The sequence below is a fragment of the Rhinolophus sinicus genome, chromosome 4, assembly GCF_057876585.1.
Source record: "Rhinolophus sinicus isolate RSI-liver-muscle chromosome 4, RSI-T2T, whole genome shotgun sequence".
In the NCBI taxonomy this organism is placed as follows: domain Eukaryota; kingdom Metazoa; phylum Chordata; class Mammalia; order Chiroptera; family Rhinolophidae; genus Rhinolophus; species Rhinolophus sinicus.
In genome coordinates this window covers 96,633,346-96,650,453 of record NC_142504.1, presented here as the reverse complement: position 1 = coordinate 96,650,453, position 17,108 = coordinate 96,633,346, and the positions used below count along the sequence as shown (strand labels likewise).

Here is a 17,108-nt window from a genome sequence, read left to right as displayed (position 1 = left end):
TGGGACCCAGGGGAGCCACTTCCAACTGGACTTGCTGTCTTCCCCTCTAAAGGTTGACGAGTTCACCATTGAGTCCGTCACCCTGCGGAAGGTGAGGCGGGTGAGAGTCAGGCACGATGGTAAAGGCGGGAATAGCGGCTGGTTCCTCGAGCGGGTGCTGGTGAGAGAGGAGGGCCAGCCTGAGGATGACAACGTGGAGTTCCCATGTCTCAGGTACGCGAGTCCTGCTTGCTTTTCATTTTCTCCAGCTTAGGGTATGGGTCCTAGTGTGGGGAAGAGCCAGTTCTATGACCAGGACCAGGGAGCCAATTAGTGGCTTAAGGATATCGGTGCAACGAAGAGGCAGTGGTGTTTACACCTCCTCCCCACTCCACACGTGAATGCACACAGGGTTGGGTGCCCCAGTGTGTGGCTATTGTGTCCATTAAAGTTCCAAAATGTCAGAAGTTTTTAATAATAAAATACGACAATTCCGGAATTTCGCTGAGAATTACTTCAGAGAGTTAGCTACGAGCTGCATCAAATTTTTGCATCAAAGGTCGTTTTTTCGAATTTGGATAATAGCCTTCCAAGCACAACTTTTCCTGGTTAATATCTGTTTAAGATAGCTTCCTTTGTTTTCATTTCCTTTCCCCAGCTTACTAGTGAGGTAAAGTTTCTTTTCTCTTTTTTCTCAAACGTTTGGATTTCTTTGACAGACAGGTTGGGCTCTCATTGACTTCTAGAAGTTCTTGAAAGACACATTTTTAAAACAAGGGACAGCATGAGTGTTTTTGTGCTGCAAGTTGGCCTTTCACATTAACCTCTGACAACATCTGGGAGGTGTACCCAGTATGCTTAATTTGAGACTTAGGACCGGCTGGTCTCTGCAAATCTCAGGTCCAGGCTGAGTCCTGCACCTGTGGACAAGGGGCTGCGTGCCCACGCCCACTTCCTTAGGGCTGGGCCAGGTTTCGTGATGGTGGCTGCACGAAGTACAGCCCTCTTTGGAGTGGGTGGGCAAGCTGCCCAACAGCCCAGCCATGAATGCATGATTCTTTCTCTGTCCACACACACAAATGCCCTCACATGCACACACACATGCACACAGACACACCTTTGCTACAGCTGGATTGCTTACTATCCCATAAGCCCAGGACAAGTTCCCAGCCATGGAGGGCCACTGCGATGACCCCACGGGACAATAATTGTGAAACTTTTGCGTCCATGACAAAGGTCTCTAACAGTCTTCAAAGTGTAGCCACTATTCTAGTATTACAAGGGATTTCATTAAAAAGATAAGTAATGACAGAGGCAGTTCCAAATCACTGGCACTAAAAGACAGAAAGAGGCTCAGAGCAAGGGTTAAGCAGGCCAAGGAAGGCTTCCAGGAAGAGGAGGAACTGGACTTGGGCCTGGAAGGAAGATCAGAGTATCCATGGATGGAGAAGAGAAGGCTGGGTGGGTCATTCAGGCTGAAGAAGAGACATGGGGCTGAAGAGGTTGGCAAGAGGTATCCTGACACATGGAGAAGAAGCAAGAAGACGGATGGGGTGGAACGGCTCAGGTCTCTCTTCAAATCGATCACTGTCTCACTTGCCCCCAGTGAATGTGGATGCTGGATGGAACAGCCATCATTGTTTTATTCCCATCCACTCAAAAAGTACTTATTAAACATTTACTATGCATTTGCTTCCTATTCTCCTGAAGTTTATAGCCTGAAACATAAACTAAACTAACCTAAACAATAAGGAAATGAATTAGCAAAGCAGTAATTGCAAATTCTTGAGGAGTGGGATAAAGGAAGTGCCCGATGGTGGCAGAGGCTGATGGGATGTGGCCGCACTGAAACAGGCTGGGTTAGAGAGGGAGATGGTGGGGAAGGTGTATCTGCAGAGGGGACATCTAGGCTGACTTCCTGAGGGATGGAGAGTGTCAAGGAAAGAGCTTGAGGGTTCTAGAATTTCAGTCAGAACGAAGCACAAAGGAGAAGGCCACCAGGTGGGGTCAGAGGTGGGCAGAGGCCCATGTCAGGCAGGGCTTGGTGGGGCCCTTCCATTTTAGGAGGTTCCTCTGCTTTCTGGGTAGAGGACAGGCTGTAGGGTGTCCAGTGAGGAAACAGGGAGACTGGTAGGAGACTTTGAGGGGTCTATGCGTATTGGTTTACGAGGGCTGCAGTAACAACATACCACAAATTGATGGGTTTAAACAACGGAGTTAGTGTCTCACACTTCTGGAAGCCAGACGTCCAAAATCCACGTGTCGGCCTGGCCGCGCTCTCTTGGAAGGAGCTCTGAGCAGGTTCTGCTCACGCCTCTCTCCCAGCCTCCGGTCGCTGCAGGTTCTCCTTGGCTCGTAGGTGGCTATCGTCTCCCTGTGTCTCTTCACAGTGTCTTCCCTCTGTACACATCTGTGTCTGTGTCCGAATTTCTCCTTTCTGTAAGGACATCAGTCATGTTAGATCAGGACCCCTCCCCCCATTTTAACTTGATTACCTCTGTAAAGATACTATTTCCAAATAAGTTCACATTCTGAGGTACTGGGGGTTAAGACATTAATGTGTTTTTGGGAGGAGAGGGAACACAATTCAACCCATAACATGGCAGCTTGGCCCGTGGTGCTGGCAGTGAGGTGGGGAGAAGGGGCTACAGCAAAGATGGAACCTGGAGGTAGAGTTCATTGGACCAGCCAGTGAGAGAGAGAGAGGGAGAGAGAGAGAGATTGGAGGATCCAGGTCTCTGCCTTTGGTAAGTGGGTAGGTGTCAGGCTCTGTGCTGAAATGGGGAGCCTGAGGTGGGGACGGCCTGAATTCTGGAGGTCTAGTTGGGGCATGTTACATTTGAGATGGTTGTGAGTTGAGTAGGCGGAGTCGGCCTTGAAAAATCAATTCAGGAAACGAGGGCTTAGAGGTGAGATTTTAAGGCAGGGAAATGGCCGGGATCCTTTAGGAAGAGCGTGGATAAAGAAAATGGTGAGGGCTAAGCACTGAGGCAGGTCGGGAAGAGGAGGGGAACCTGGAAAAGGGATGAGGAAGAAGTTATAGTGTCCACATGCATGGTGCAGAGGGAGCTGGGGACCAGGATTCTCACTGACTACTTGCTGTGTGACTTTGGGAAAATCTCTTAACTTCTCTGGTTTTCTGTGCCTTCCCGACCAGCATGATGATGACGGTGAGGGTGAAATGCGGTTCCACTTTGAAAGGAGCCAAGTCTGCTGAAGGTGGTGCCTAAGGCCAATGAGGCTGACTGCAGGGCAGGAGGAGAGCTGAGGCCCCCAAACTCCCAGAACTCACCCTGCCCCCAAACACTTCATGCAAATTTTAGAAAATAGATTCTGACATCATGCTGAGGCATGTGGTGATGGCATTTGCTGACTCAAGACCCAGGAGAACTTTGAAGAGCCTGGAGGTAGAGCCTGAGCTCACACGCTGCTTCTTTTTCACCTGAACTATTATTTTAATTCCCTGGGAGAAAGGGACAAACCAGGCCTATTTTTCAAAATGTCTCTGCCAGGATCAGGGAGTGATAAGCATTTTAGCTATGACAGGTGTGTGTGTGTGTGTGTGTGTGTGTGTGTGTGTGTGTGTGTGTACATACATGTGCATACTTGCATGTTCTTGCGAGTCCAGGGAAAGAATCATAAAACCACCAGCAAACTGCCTCAGCCGTTTAGAAACATCTCACTCTGAAACTGGGCTGAAGAGTTTGAAGCTGAAAGAAAAGGCTATATTTGGAAATATCTATTAATATCCTTCAAGTATTTAGGTGGAAACTGAAATGACAAGTCATGGTTTCCTTTTACTGCTGGGGAGGGCCTGGGGACAGATAGGTGATGGAAAGAATGAAAAGAGAGCAGGTAAGATTTTCCTATGGCTGTGGGCTGGCTGATTTTCCATCCTTCCTGTCTCTGGGAATGCGTGGCCAGGGCTGCTTCTCAACCTTTTCCTCTGTAGTCTCCATGGCTGTGGGAGATGCCAGGACAGACAGAGGGGGAGGCTTCTACCGGGTTGACTTGAGGGGCTCTAGCCCGCAGTTCCCTGCTCCCAAATATGTCTCCCTTCCCCTTTGCTGCTGTCATCAATGGCTGGAATTCCCCGATTGTGTCTTCATGTTTGGGAATAGCAAATGTTCTTTTGCGTTCGGGGTTCACAGCACCCAAGCCCATGGGAAGTGTAACAACTTAGTTGTCAGCACCACCTTTTCATGCTAGCTAGCAGCCAGCTGACAGCAAGATCCCATCAGAATGTAAGATCATGTTCTTGGGGAAGGAGGAAGGGAGGGACGGAGAGAAGGGATGGGGAGACCACTGTGCTGCCTGCTTTGACCCCGGGGTGGGGGCAGTATATTGGCTGAGAGAACTGCCAGTAGGCAGCCTGAGCTCCCTGTCACAGGGCTGGAGAGGAGGCAGTGCCTGGGCTTCCTCTGATAGTCCTGTGGCCCGGGAATTACCCCCCTCTCAGGAGTATAACATAGGTGGATTATACATGGGTGTTGCAAAGACAAGCAACAAGGCGTCGAAAAATACATATACTTTGGTCAAGATGCAAGTGTCTTGGTTTCCCCGTTGCCCCGGAGAACACCAAAAGTGTCTCTTCTGCTGCCATTACCCTCTATCAGAGACCATCTGGAGTACTGGGGCCGAGGCAACCTGTGCTTGTATGATTGTCTGATTTCTCAGGCTGGGTCTCTGTGCTCAGTGGAACAGGGCTCTTCAAGTGAATTCGTCTTTGCTAGTGGATGACCAGCAGAGAGCTGGTTCCACAGCCCACTGCGACGGATTGACGAGTGACAGCTATCCACCTACAGCTCTCCAAGGTCCACACCAGCTTCTCCTTGCTGGCGAATCTCACTCGTCCTTAAGAACTCAGATCGAAGCCCCTCCACCATGAGCCTTTTCTATTTCTCTGCATTCCTGCTGCACCTACGCTGATCCATCTGCCATCTTTGTCTTGGTCTTCAATGCCTTGGCCAGTCTTTCCTTTCTTCTAACCAGACTGGGGTCCTCTAAGGGCTGGGCTGTGTCTTGTTCATCCTAGTTCCTTTCCTCCGCCTCTCCCCACCCCAGAGCCTTTAGCACGGTACCACTCGCAAGGTAGCTCTTAGAAATAAAAGGTGGTTGTTTCTGTTGGTCATGATGACGTGGCTCTTCATGGCTTTTCGGACAAACTTGTTTACCATGACTGCCAAAGCCCCACAGCAAAGGACCCTTCCACCATTCCATCCTTACCTGCCAGCTCTACCCTTCACTCACTGTACTCCCTCCACACTGGCCTGCAGACTATCCCAGCCTCTGTTGTTCCCTCTGGAGGGCCCCTCCCTCTTCTCCTGGTTAATTCCTTGTCACCCTCCTAGTTTCAGCCAAATATCACCTCCTCAGGGCAATCCTCCCTCTGCCATATGGGTTGGGATCCCCTGTTCTGACTCTACAGAACGGTTTCCTTTGCTGAGTTCAAAGCGCTGGCCTCCCTAGTGACTCTGCACAAATTGTGTGCTGGTTGGTTGTCTGCCTGCCCCACTCAACTTGCTAATAGCCTGTCGTTTGCCCCCAGGTGGCTGGATAAGAACAAGGATGACGGGCAGGTGGTCCGGGAGTTGCTGCCCAGCTACAGCAATGCGACACTCAAGAGTAAGTTGTCCTGGTGACCAGGTGATGGGGGTTCCCTTGGCAAGACATGCACCCTCCCTGGGCTACACAGAAGCAAACTCTTGGAGAAACCATGTGCTTTTCACTTCATTCCTCAGAGGCACCACTGGGGAGCGGGGAGAGGAAGAGGATTTGAGGGAAACCTCTTGTTTGTCTGCTCTGCACACACAGACTCTGTGGCCTTGGGTGTGGGGCCCTGAAAGCATATGGACCTCTACTGATAAGAGTAACAAAAGCAATAATACTAGCTAAAAGGGATTCTCTGTTTCCTAGATGATGCAGACCTTTCCGAGTGATAAAATGCAGTAACATTAGCATGGTGTCCTAGTTAAGAGCAGGGAGCTCAAGGTTCACAGTAGGACTTCACTCCTAGCTGGCTGTTGGCCAACTGTTGACATCTTGAGCCCCATACATAGGCATCTGAGGCTCAGAGTCCTCATTTAAAAAGCTGAGATCAAAATTCTTAGCAATAAGACTGTGTATATGATGTACTAAACACTATTTGTAAAGGTCCATGCTCCATTTGCCCCAGTTTCCTTGTCCATCAAATGAAAAATTGGACAAGGTGTTTGCTGGCTTCAAATCCTTTCTCTTACCTTTTGGTATTGCATGGCTTCCTGTTCCCAGCATGATCACACCTTGTGGGGCAGGTCAAGCAGGTATTAGGATTTTGAAGTTATAGATGAAAGGACTCCACAGAGATGGAGAGAGCCCCGTTCCAAGTCACAGGGCTACTTAGAGAGAGCAAGAGCCAACCCTTGGCTGCAGACTACCCTCCTTCCCGACAGCCCTGTATTAAACTCCTTCCTTCCTGCCCCCCTGCTTTGGGCGTCCAGACTTCCGCTACCACATCACCTTGAAGACGGGGGATGTCCCTGGAGCCAGCACAGATTCCCAAGTCTACATCAAGCTCTACGGGGACAAATCGGACACGATCCAGCAAGATCTTCTGGTCTCTGATAACAACCTGAAAAGCTATTTTGAACGTGGCCGGGTCGATGAGTTCACCCTCGAGACCCTGAACATTGGAACTGTAAGTCTCCTTCCCAGAACCACAGGACATCATCTCCCATTGCCCTGCAACACACACACACACACACACACACACACACCTACACATGGATGAACCCATTGTGAAGGGGAAAAAATATCCACTTGGGTGTTGTTTTCCAGCTGTGACTTAGAGCAGCCGAAGATCTATGAACAGTGGTTAAGCTTCCAGAGTCTCTTTGGGGATGGAATACGTATTTTCAGTTGCTGTAGTCCCAGCATTTTCTTTACCTCCATACCCAGGACCAGTGTAGCTGGGTCTCAGACACCAGAGAAGGGGACCCTGGTATGTGTGCAGGGAGGAAAAGGGAGAACTGAAAAGAGGGCCTGAATGTAATTCCCAATTCCAGACTTGAACGTGCATCAGCATTCTGCCCAGGAAGCTTGTGTCCACACACATTGCCAGGCCACACCTGAGAAATTCTGCTTTCGAAGAGGGGATCTGAGTGTCTCCCTCCACCAGGGCTCCAGGTGGCCCAGCCACAGGCGGTCTGAGCACTTCATCTGGAAAAGCACGGGTCTAACTCCCTGACCTTGAGGTTGGAAATGTTTCTAGAAGTACCTGAGCTGGGCTTCGTGTGAACACCTGTCCCTCTCAGGGTATTGCTTGTTGATATTTCAGATGGTGACAAGCTTCCTGCCTGCGACCTCCCATTTCCTACCCCTTCCCCTCTCAGAGAACATCACCCTATCTCAGATGATCCATCAAAATACACTCTAGAGAATGACCTCATGTCAGTCATGTATATCTTGATGGGATTGAGCTTAAATCAAGCTTTTTTTTAAATCAAAATGTATTCACATTTTAAGTTGAACTAATAATTGTAGAGTGAAATCTTGTTCCCTTTACTAAGGATTTCTGGCAGCAGCCAGAAGATAATTTGGACATCTGAAGGACGGGGGAGGGCATTTGGGCCTTTTCTTGTATTTTGGAAGGCCCCTCGACAAGCAGTGTGGCCAAGTGATTGGGAGTGTGGACTCTGGCTGAACACTGCCTGGGTCTGAGGTCTGATGATTCCACTTCCCTGCCACGTGTAATTTACTTAATCTCTGTGTGCCTCAGTGTTTTCATTTATGACAAAAGGGGATCCTAATGGGATTATTATTACCATTAATTATGTTAAGTAACACCCCCATGCACATAGTAAGTGCTCAATAAACGCAAGCTGTTATGGAGTGAACAATTGCTTCAAGTCTGGTTCAAGTCAGGTGTTGTGGAATTAAAAGACAGTCCCTGACCTTAAAGAGCTTCCTGTCATATCAGGTAGACGACACCTGTCCCTGTCCTTACTCTGTCAATGGTTCCTCTTCAGGACTGTCACAGTCCCAGTACCACAGAAAGACAATGAAGCTCTCCCATGTTCCTTGGCAAGCACCCAAAGGGTTCTCAGACGATGTTTGTAAACATAGCTGGTTTCCTTCCAACAATTCCAGGGGACCTGGCTATGTGCATTCAGCTATAATGACGTTTCCGTTACCAGCTGCAAAGAGGCACTTAGTACTCACGAGAGCGAGAGCAGGGCTCATACGGACAATGTTCTAAATCTGGTGTTTTGGCACCAGACTCATGGCTGACATCACCCCTCCAAACCATCACAAAGAGAATCTAAGGGGCTGCAAGGGATCTAGAAGGCCATCTGATAATCCCATCAAATGTCGGAATTGCCCAGTATACAGCCTTTCAAAAAAAAAAAAAAGTAATTTGAACATCAAAGAGCCAAGTACATATAAGGATGATACATGAACAGCTATGCAACCATCTGTGTTGCCAGTGGGCAAAGATGTTACAAAAAGAAAAATGTTCTCCAGGTCCAAGAAGGAGAGGAGGAACTGGACACAGAGATGGCCGCACCCTGAGAGGCTGTGTATTGTCACGACAGGGTGGGTGTGTCAAAGAAGAAATGCAGAAATACTTACAACAGTGTGTTGTTTAAAACAAAACACAGCCCAAAATAACATGGCTACCAGACACAGATGGCTAACGCGGTGAATGTTTGCTCTCTTGTGAAGCCGCCACATTATTACCAAGTGCATATTACATACACCACCGAGCATTACTAAGCATATGCTGGAACTTTCAGAGTTCATGCCACACCTGTGCCCTCACTTGCTTCTCACAACTTCCCTAGGAGGTGAGCTGGGCTAAAGAGGAGGCAACAGGCTCCAGGCAGGAGAGATGGTGCACTGCCCCCCACCCCCTCCAGCTGGCCGATTGTGGTCAGGACTGGTACCCACCTTCCTCCTGAGGAACTGGGATGGGGTTGAGGAGAGCAGTTTGTGCAGGTGTTTGGGGAGGTGGGGATGGAGGCATGGAGGTTTCTAGGCACCGCTCCTTGTTCACCCACACCCCTGGATTTCCTTCCAGATCAACCGGCTGGTGATTGGGCATGACGGCTTGGGCAAGCGCGCCGGCTGGTTCCTGGGCAGTATGCAGATCCGTGTGCCCCGCCAGGGCAAGCAGTACACCTTCCCTGTGAACCGCTGGCTGGACAAGAACAAGGCCGATGGGCGCCTGCAGGTGGAGCTCTATCCCAGCGAGGTTGTGGAGATTCAGAAACGTATGGAGGTGGCAGGGCTGGGACTCTCAACATTGTTCTCCTGTGGGGCGGGGTAGTGGGGAAGGAGGAGGGGCTGTGGCGTGAATGGGATCTTGTCTTAAGGGGGAGGCTGAGGGGAGAAAATGATGGCTTCCAACTGCCTCTGGTACCATGGTTCTGGGAGGGAAGAGGGCTCATTGTACAGATAGGGAAACTGAGGACTCAAATGATGAAACATTTTGTGCTGGGCTACAGACAGCAAGTGACTTTATTAAGAAATGTATATTCTCAGCCCCGTGTACAAGAGAACAGAGTTCCTGTCTTCTCTGGGAAGACTGGCTGAGGAGATAAAGCTGTTTATTCATTCATTGCTTCAATAAATATGTGTCAAATGTTTCTCTGAGCCAGAACCACCCTAAACTCTGTGGAGGCAGCCATGAGCAAAACAGAGCAAAGCCTTGCCCTTGTGGACTTTACATTCCACCAGGCAGACAAACAATAAATACATCCTGCAATGCCAAGTAGAACTATGAAGAAAATGAAGCAGGATGAGAGGTTAGCAAGGGTGTGTGGAGGGGGGTGGACCTTTTTGGACAGGGCAAAGGTGAAGTTCTAGGTGATCTGGCCACCCATTGCACAGGATGTGACAACCATGGATATGGCAGGGCTCAGAGAAACAAGAGGTTATCTAGAGAGTTAGGAAGACCATGGGACCAAAACCTGGCACAGAGAATGTCACTTTTCTCTCCTCTGTGCTTCCATACTTTCCTCGACATCAACTGCCCAAGGCCCACTCGCACAGGTAGCTTTTCTGAGAAAAAACCCCAATAGCAACGCAGCTCTTCCTCTTCCACAGCTCTTTGTGTCTTTTCGTGTGTGCATTTTCTCTCCCCAACTAACCTGCAGGTTCCTTGAGGGCTGTGTCACAGGCACATGCTTTGTAACAGTACCTGCCAGTGTGGAGAATCAACCCCTCCCCTCTTTTTATGAATTAGAACTTAATTTCCATCAGAGTAATACAGGTATTAGTTAACAAGATAAAGATAAAAAGAGCAGTAGCTCCCTTCCTCCTACCCCATTCCCCTTCTTCAGAGGTAACAACTTGTAAATTACTTTAGTTTTTTTCTTCTGAAATTTATCTCCATATTTTTAACAATGTGAGTGAATCGATTTCTTGACTCTTCAGTCATGGACATTAACTGTTGACTTCCCATTATGGAAGAGAACGATTTAGCTCTTTCAACATGCATACATATGCGTGGGTGTGTTTGCGCACATACACATGTCCCCTCCTTCCAGCCTTCAACAAAATTAAATCGGTATTCAATTTTCACATTATTATGACTATGCAAATATTATTCACTGCTGAGCTATTTACTGGATGATGATCACATTTCATCTCTTGTACAACTTTTTATTTTTTCTGGAGTTAGCGATAGCCTCATTTTTTTCATTTGTATTGTTTTCTATATACCAGTTTGTATTTCTATGTACCCACCTACCTATATTAGTGTGCTAGGGCTGGCATATTGACTACTCTGCATTCCTGCTTCCAGAAGATACATGTGGTGCAGTGGATGACTGGGTTTTGGAGTCTGATTGTTTGAGTTTGCCACTTCCACTCCCTGGTCTTTTCCTCTGTGCCTCAGTTTGTCCACCTGCAAAATGGAAATGATAGTACTTACTCATCATATTGATGAGAGGATTAGATGAGATACTACCTGTAAAACACCAGACACATGGTACCAGCTCAGGAAATGTTTGTTTTATTACTTTCATTGTTAGTATGACTATAATCAGTACTACTACTAAACGTGCCATTTCTCCCCATGTGTCCACCCAGTGGTCCACTATGAGATTGAGATTTGGACGGGGGATGTGGGCGGAGCATGCACCACTGCCCGCGTCTACGTACAGATCTATGGCGAGAAAGGCAAGACAGAAGTTCTCTACCTCTCCAGTCGCTCCAAAGTTTTTGATCGGGCCTCCAAGGACACGTTCCAGGTGTGTGGGGGTAAGGCAGCGGGGTGCCAACAGCGGGCCCAGTGGATGACTGAAAATGAAGGGATTGGACTAGATCAATGGTTCTCATCTCTGGATTCTCATTAGAATCACCTGGGAAACTTTAAGAAAAAAGTGCTGCCTGGTCCACACCTGGATCAGTTAAATGAGGGCCTCTAGGATGGGATGCTGTCTGGGGATGCTTCTAAAAGCTCTACCAGTGATACAATGTGCTGCCAAATCTGAGCACCACTAGAGTAGACAAACCTAATTTAGCAAAATATGGCCAGCCCTGTGGCCTCTGATTCTACGGCTCTGTCAGCCTGAGGGCAGGGCTATGCCTCCCAGGCAGAATCCTGGGAAGCTCTGGGGTCTCCTGGCTGTGTTCTGAGGGCCCTGGACCTCAAAACTTCCCTTTGAGTACAGGAGAAAAAAAGAAGGCAATGTGAGCATGTTGGCAGGAGAGGAAGATGCAAGGGTGGTGCCCACTGGTGGACACATGAATGTTTTATATGGGACATGAGTGTGTGCTTGCGTGCATGTGTGTCTGCAGATATATGTGTGCAGGCCGGTGCTCTGTGTGTGTGTGTGCCACAAGCAGCTGGGCCCTCAGCAAAGAGTCCTAACCTAGCGCCCAGCAGGGAAGGGCCTGGCTGAGCTGGGCCAAGGTTGCAAGTGTATAGAACGTTAGTGCTGGAGGGGGCCTCATGGAGTCTGACTTTTATTACACTGAGGCGGAGGCGATGGCCCCAATGTTGTGCTTCTGTGAGCCTCAGATTCTTCATCCGTTCACACCCAGCTTTATAACACCTGTCTGGCCTGCTGCATAGTCCATGGAAGGATCAAAATAGTCATTGTCAGGGGAAGTGCTTGGGAAATTGCACTTAGCAGCACATCTTCTGGATGCTAACTGGCGAGGTGGCTTAGATGCATTCATATCTGGGCAGACAGATGGGGGAGGGGGATGGCAAATGGCCCTCCCTGGAGAGGTTGATTGCAGGGATGCTGTGACCTGGAAAATGCTGGACAGGAGATCCAGTGTGCTAAAGAAGGGAGTCAGCAGGTTCAGGGCCCTTCCTCTTAGGAGCTGAGAAGAAACTCCTCTTTTCCGGGGATCCTGGGCTCCATTTTGGCATATAATTCTTTCACAAAGGTGATTTGGGTGGCATCATAGCTTTGTGAACAGAGAGTCAGAAGACCTGAATTTTTATGTCGGTCTGGATTCCTATTATGGGACACTGGGCAGCTCATGAGACAGCCCAGGGCCTCAGTTTCTCCCAGCACATAAGTGGGGGAACTGGTGGGACAGGACTTTAAAAAGTGTCAAACACCGGGAAGAGGACCCATTAGCATGACAGGTGCCCTAAGAGTGGCCCACGTAACAGGAACACCATGTGAGCCCCGCCCCCCGAGCTCCACAGACCTCATTGTGAGGCTCAGAACAGAGTGCAGATGGGAGGCTGAGGACCTGATCCTCTGAGGAGAAGCTAAACCTATCCACACTGCCATTAGAGCCAGCCACATGTTAGGCCCAGCAGGGAAAAGACGCAAGAATGAACAGTCCCTCCTCCTCTTAAGAATTCCCACCTGAGTGGGCAGAGACCAGCTTCTGCAGAAAAAGAGGGCATCCAGGCCAGGCCAGGCCCTCAGCTAAGCTCTGGGGCCCCTCTGAGCTCTCCAGGAGGGGTGAGGCCATGTGCTAGGTAGGGGAGGAGCCTGGGGCCTCTGGGGGCATGGATGAGATTTTTGTTTTTGAAAAATAACAGCACTTTTTTACTTATTATAAAAGTTATATATGATTAATGCTGAAAAGCAATTTTGGAAAGAGATCACAGAGAATCACAAACTAACCATAGTAATAAAGTTCAGAAATCTGAATGAATACACCTTAGTTAGGGATAGAGGATGGAATGAAGGCATTCTGGGTGAGGGACTGCATGAGCAACGATATGGAAACAGGAATAGTGGTGTGTGTGTGTGTGTGTGTGTGTGTGTGTGTGTGTGTGTGTATGAGAGAGAGAGGGGGTAGGAAGACCATCTTGACCATCACAGGGGTTTAGAAGGAAATAAGTCTGGGTGGAAGGTGGGGCCAGCAAGAGGTCCTGGAGAACCAAGAAACCAAGCTGGATGTGTAGGAGAGAGAGCTGGTGGCAGCTTCTGAGCTCAGAGGGCCCGAGCCTCTCCGTCCTGTAGCTGCGCACACAGTCCCGTGCCCGGCTCTGCAGGGGAGGCGGGCAGGACACAGGGGCCACCCCAGCCACTGCCCTGCGCTTTGCACAGCTGGAAGCGGTGGACGTGGGAGAGGTCTTTAAGATCCGGCTGGGGCACACGGACGAGGGCTTCTCGCCCGGCTGGTTCGTGGACACACTGTGGCTGCGGCAACTGCTGGTGCAGGAGGTGGAGCTCACACCCGAGGAGGAGGCCCAGCAGGAGAAGGAGAAGGCCAGGCTGCAGCAAGTGCTCAAGAAGGAGTGGCTGAAGGCCAAGCTGCAGAGGAAGATGAAGAAGAAGATGAAGAAGGGCAGCGACGAGGAGGAGGAGGGGGAAGAGGAGGAGTCCTCGTCGGAGGAGTCGTCGTCTGAAGAGGAGGAGGAGGAGACTGAGGAGGAGGAGGAAGAGGAGGAGTTCGGGCCGGGCATGCAGGAGGTGGTTGAGGAGTACAAGTTCGATGTCAACCGCTGGCTGGCCCGGAACAAAGAGGACAATGAAGTTCTCGTGGAGCTGGTGCCTGCTGGCCAGTCCACTCCTGAGCGTAAGCCTGAGAGGGTCACACAGGCCCCGAAAAGGGGCCCAGGGAGGGGGGAGGGCGCCTAGCTCTTCCGTCACATGGAGGCCCCATAGATGGGTACCCATCGTGGTTCCCAAATAGCTCTCCTGACCTGTGTCGGAAATACCACCACGGACAGTTCTCTGTCGAGGGTTAGACTTGCTCTTGTCCTGCGGCTCTCAGAGGAATTGGATGGCTGTAGATGGAGCCCTGATATGACTCAGTGTTGGGGGGCATAAGATAGGAGGGTTGCTGAGGGCGAATTTTCCCATGACTCACGACTTCTGGAGCTTCATGGCAAAGGAAACCCTTAGGGCGGGAGGAGGGACAAGTTCAGTTCCAGGTTAGTGTAGATGTGACGGTAGGTGTAGGTCCTTCCTCTTTCCACCATCTGCTGGATCCTAGAGGCTGAGTCTCAGGTCCAACCTGAGACCCAGGTGTCCTCAACACTGCGTCTTTCTCTGTCTCCAGCCAACACCTATACAGTCCAGGTGATCACCGGGAATGTGTCCAATGCCGCCACCAGTGCCAACGTCTACCTGACCATCTATGGTGAGGAGTACGGGGACACAGGCGAGCGGCCCCTGAAGAAGTCGGACAAGTCCAGCAAGTTTAAGCAGGGGCAGGTAGGGTATGGGCTTTCTGCCCTTGGGCAGGTGGTTGGGACTCGAGTGGAGAGAGTCCTCTGTGATTCCCAAGGCTGCCCCACCCACAATGACCACTGCGTCCAGCAATGAGCTTTGTTCAACCCAACTAGGTGTCATGGAAGTGCCTCTTCTATAAGTACCAGTGGGGACCATAAGAAAGGCACAGGTGGGGGTCCAGCTCCATGAAGCCCACAGGAACTAGCCATTGATAACATAGGTGCTGAGTGACTGGAGCAGGGGGTCAAGGAGGAAGTGCTGACTGTAAGATGGCACTTTGGGGACAATTGGCAGGAAGAAGAGATGTAAACTGGACCTTGGTGGATGAGTATGTTGTAGATGTCTAAAGATGGCAGTGAGAGGTGTTCTGTGAGGATAGGACCTCATGGCAAAGATGTGGGAGTGGACGTGCTGGAGGCCAGTGTGAGGACAGTGAGGCTTCCCACTGCACTGTGGGTAACACAGAGCCATGGTGGGTGCTGCCTCTGGGGAGCCTGATGAGGCCAACTTAAAGGGACGGGGGATGAGAGCCTTGAAGGACAGGCTGAGAAGCCTGAACTGCATCCTGAGGCGGTGGGAGCCACGGAGGCTTTGAGCACTGGGAAGAAAGGCCCCACCTTCCTCTTCCAGATAGAGTGGGAAAAGCATGAAAAATACAACGGTCATCTTTGTCCTTAGACATTGTATAATGTCCTCTGGCTAGAAGACTGTCCCTCATCTCGCCTTTCCCATTCTTGCCCCTGTCCGAAGCCAGGTTCCCTCATGAACACCAAGGAAGAAAGAAAGAAACCAAATCCAATAAAGTACTTCTGGGCACATCACCTGATGTATTTCAGAGGTCCTGGTTTTTCTTTCCACGCCCCTTTCCCATTACTTGAGGATCAGGGTTTATTTCTGTGTTTCAGTACTTTCCTTTAAAAATTATAGCCACTATGATCCTGAATTGGAAGAAAATTGCTGCAGAAGACATAGGTGGTACAATTGATAAAATCTGAATATAGACTCTACGTTAGGTAATAATACTGTTGATGTTAAGTTTCCTGAATTTTGTCATTGTACTGTGATTATACAAGAATGTCCTTGTTCTTAGGAAATCTATGCTGAGGAATTTAGGGGCGAAGGGTCATAGTACTTACCATTCATTTTCAAATGATTCAGAAAACAATAGAGAGAGAGAGAGAGAGAGAGAGAGAGAGAGCGCAAATGTAGTGAAATCTAAGTGAAGGATACACAAAATTTCATTGTGGTATTTCCGCAAGTTTTCTGTAGATATGAAATGTTTTTCAATATTAGAGAGTTTACAAAGTGACAGCCAAGAAGATGCCATTCCCTTCTCCTGTCCTGGTATCATCTGTTTCCTGCTCCCTCCAGTGTCTGTACATACACTTGTACACGTTTTGTCTTCCCACCTCAGTAGCAAGCAAATCCAGGTCTTCTGTTTTCTGTAAATCACTTTGGATTTACACTTTGGTTCATAGCAGATGCTTAATCAGAATTTGTGGTTGAAGGAGATTATGCACACGTGTGCACACACCCAAGCAACAGGCCCTGCACACACACACACACACACACACACACACACACACACACACATGCACGTACACACACGCACACGTGCACACACATCCCACAACACAAATGTGGGTATTCCTTGCTGGTTTGGGTCTTACAGCAGCCTCAGGCTGCCCCAGGTCCTGGGAGGGTGAAACTGATGGCAAGGTGGGGAGGGTGTCACCCCTCTGAGTGCTAACCTGACTCTTTCCAGACAGACACCTTCACCCTGACTGCCATGGACCTGGGACCCCTGATCAAAGTTCGGGTTCGTCACGACAACGCAGGCAAGAATGGAAGCTGGTTCCTGGACAGAATAGACATCACCGACGTGAACAACGACACCACGTGAGCGGGGCTGAGAGGGAGCGAGGGCCATTCCTGCCACTGGAAGGAAGAGTCAGCAATGAGGGCTGAGGGTGGGGTGGCTGTGCTGCCTGCAGGCGAAGGTAGGGGGGGTGGCCCATGTAGCTGGTTGAGTGGGCATTGCCTCCCTCCCTTCCCTCTCATTGGGCAGCCCCCTAGAGAGCTGCTTGTCCTGTCGACAGTCTGGTAGAACGTCCAGTCCACTGTTTGAGGGCCATTAACTCAGAAGGTCGGGTGTTCTGTCCCTGCCAGACATTTATTGGCCCACTCTCTATGCCCAGACTTAGTTACCCGTAAGTCTCTCCACCTATAAAGTGACTTCCAGTACAGTATTCTAATGTTCCAGACCGGGGATAAGCAAATCTTTTCTGTAAAGTGCAGATAGCAAATATTTTAGGCTTTGGGGCCCTTTTGCTCCATCACAGCTACTCTTCTTGGCCTTTGCAGCAGGAATGCAGTCGTAGATGATACCTAAATGAATGGATGGGGCTGTGTTCCAGTAAAACTTTATGGACACTGAAGCTTGCAACTCATGTGATTTTCACATGTCACAAAATATTATAGTGCTTT

The 17,108-nt window shown here is 49.6% G+C and overlaps 1 protein-coding gene across 4 annotated transcripts in view; it reads left to right on the top strand.

The window, feature by feature from the left end:
• LOXHD1 (lipoxygenase homology PLAT domains 1) overlaps positions 1-17,108 on the top strand; it is a 141,341-nt gene that overhangs the window by 64,699 nt on the left and 59,534 nt on the right. For all 4 annotated transcript variants that reach the window (XM_074340031.2, XM_088797976.1, XM_074340030.2 and 1 more), the window contains exons 14-21: positions 53-213; positions 5,528-5,604; positions 6,459-6,655; positions 9,038-9,230; positions 11,053-11,213; positions 13,491-13,962; positions 14,449-14,603; positions 16,387-16,520. In XM_074340031.2, the coding sequence (XP_074196132.2) occupies positions 53-213; positions 5,528-5,604; positions 6,459-6,655; positions 9,038-9,230; positions 11,053-11,213; positions 13,491-13,962; positions 14,449-14,603; positions 16,387-16,520 (1,550 nt within the window). The remainder of the gene's footprint in view (positions 1-52; positions 214-5,527; positions 5,605-6,458; positions 6,656-9,037; positions 9,231-11,052; positions 11,214-13,490; positions 13,963-14,448; positions 14,604-16,386; positions 16,521-17,108) is intronic.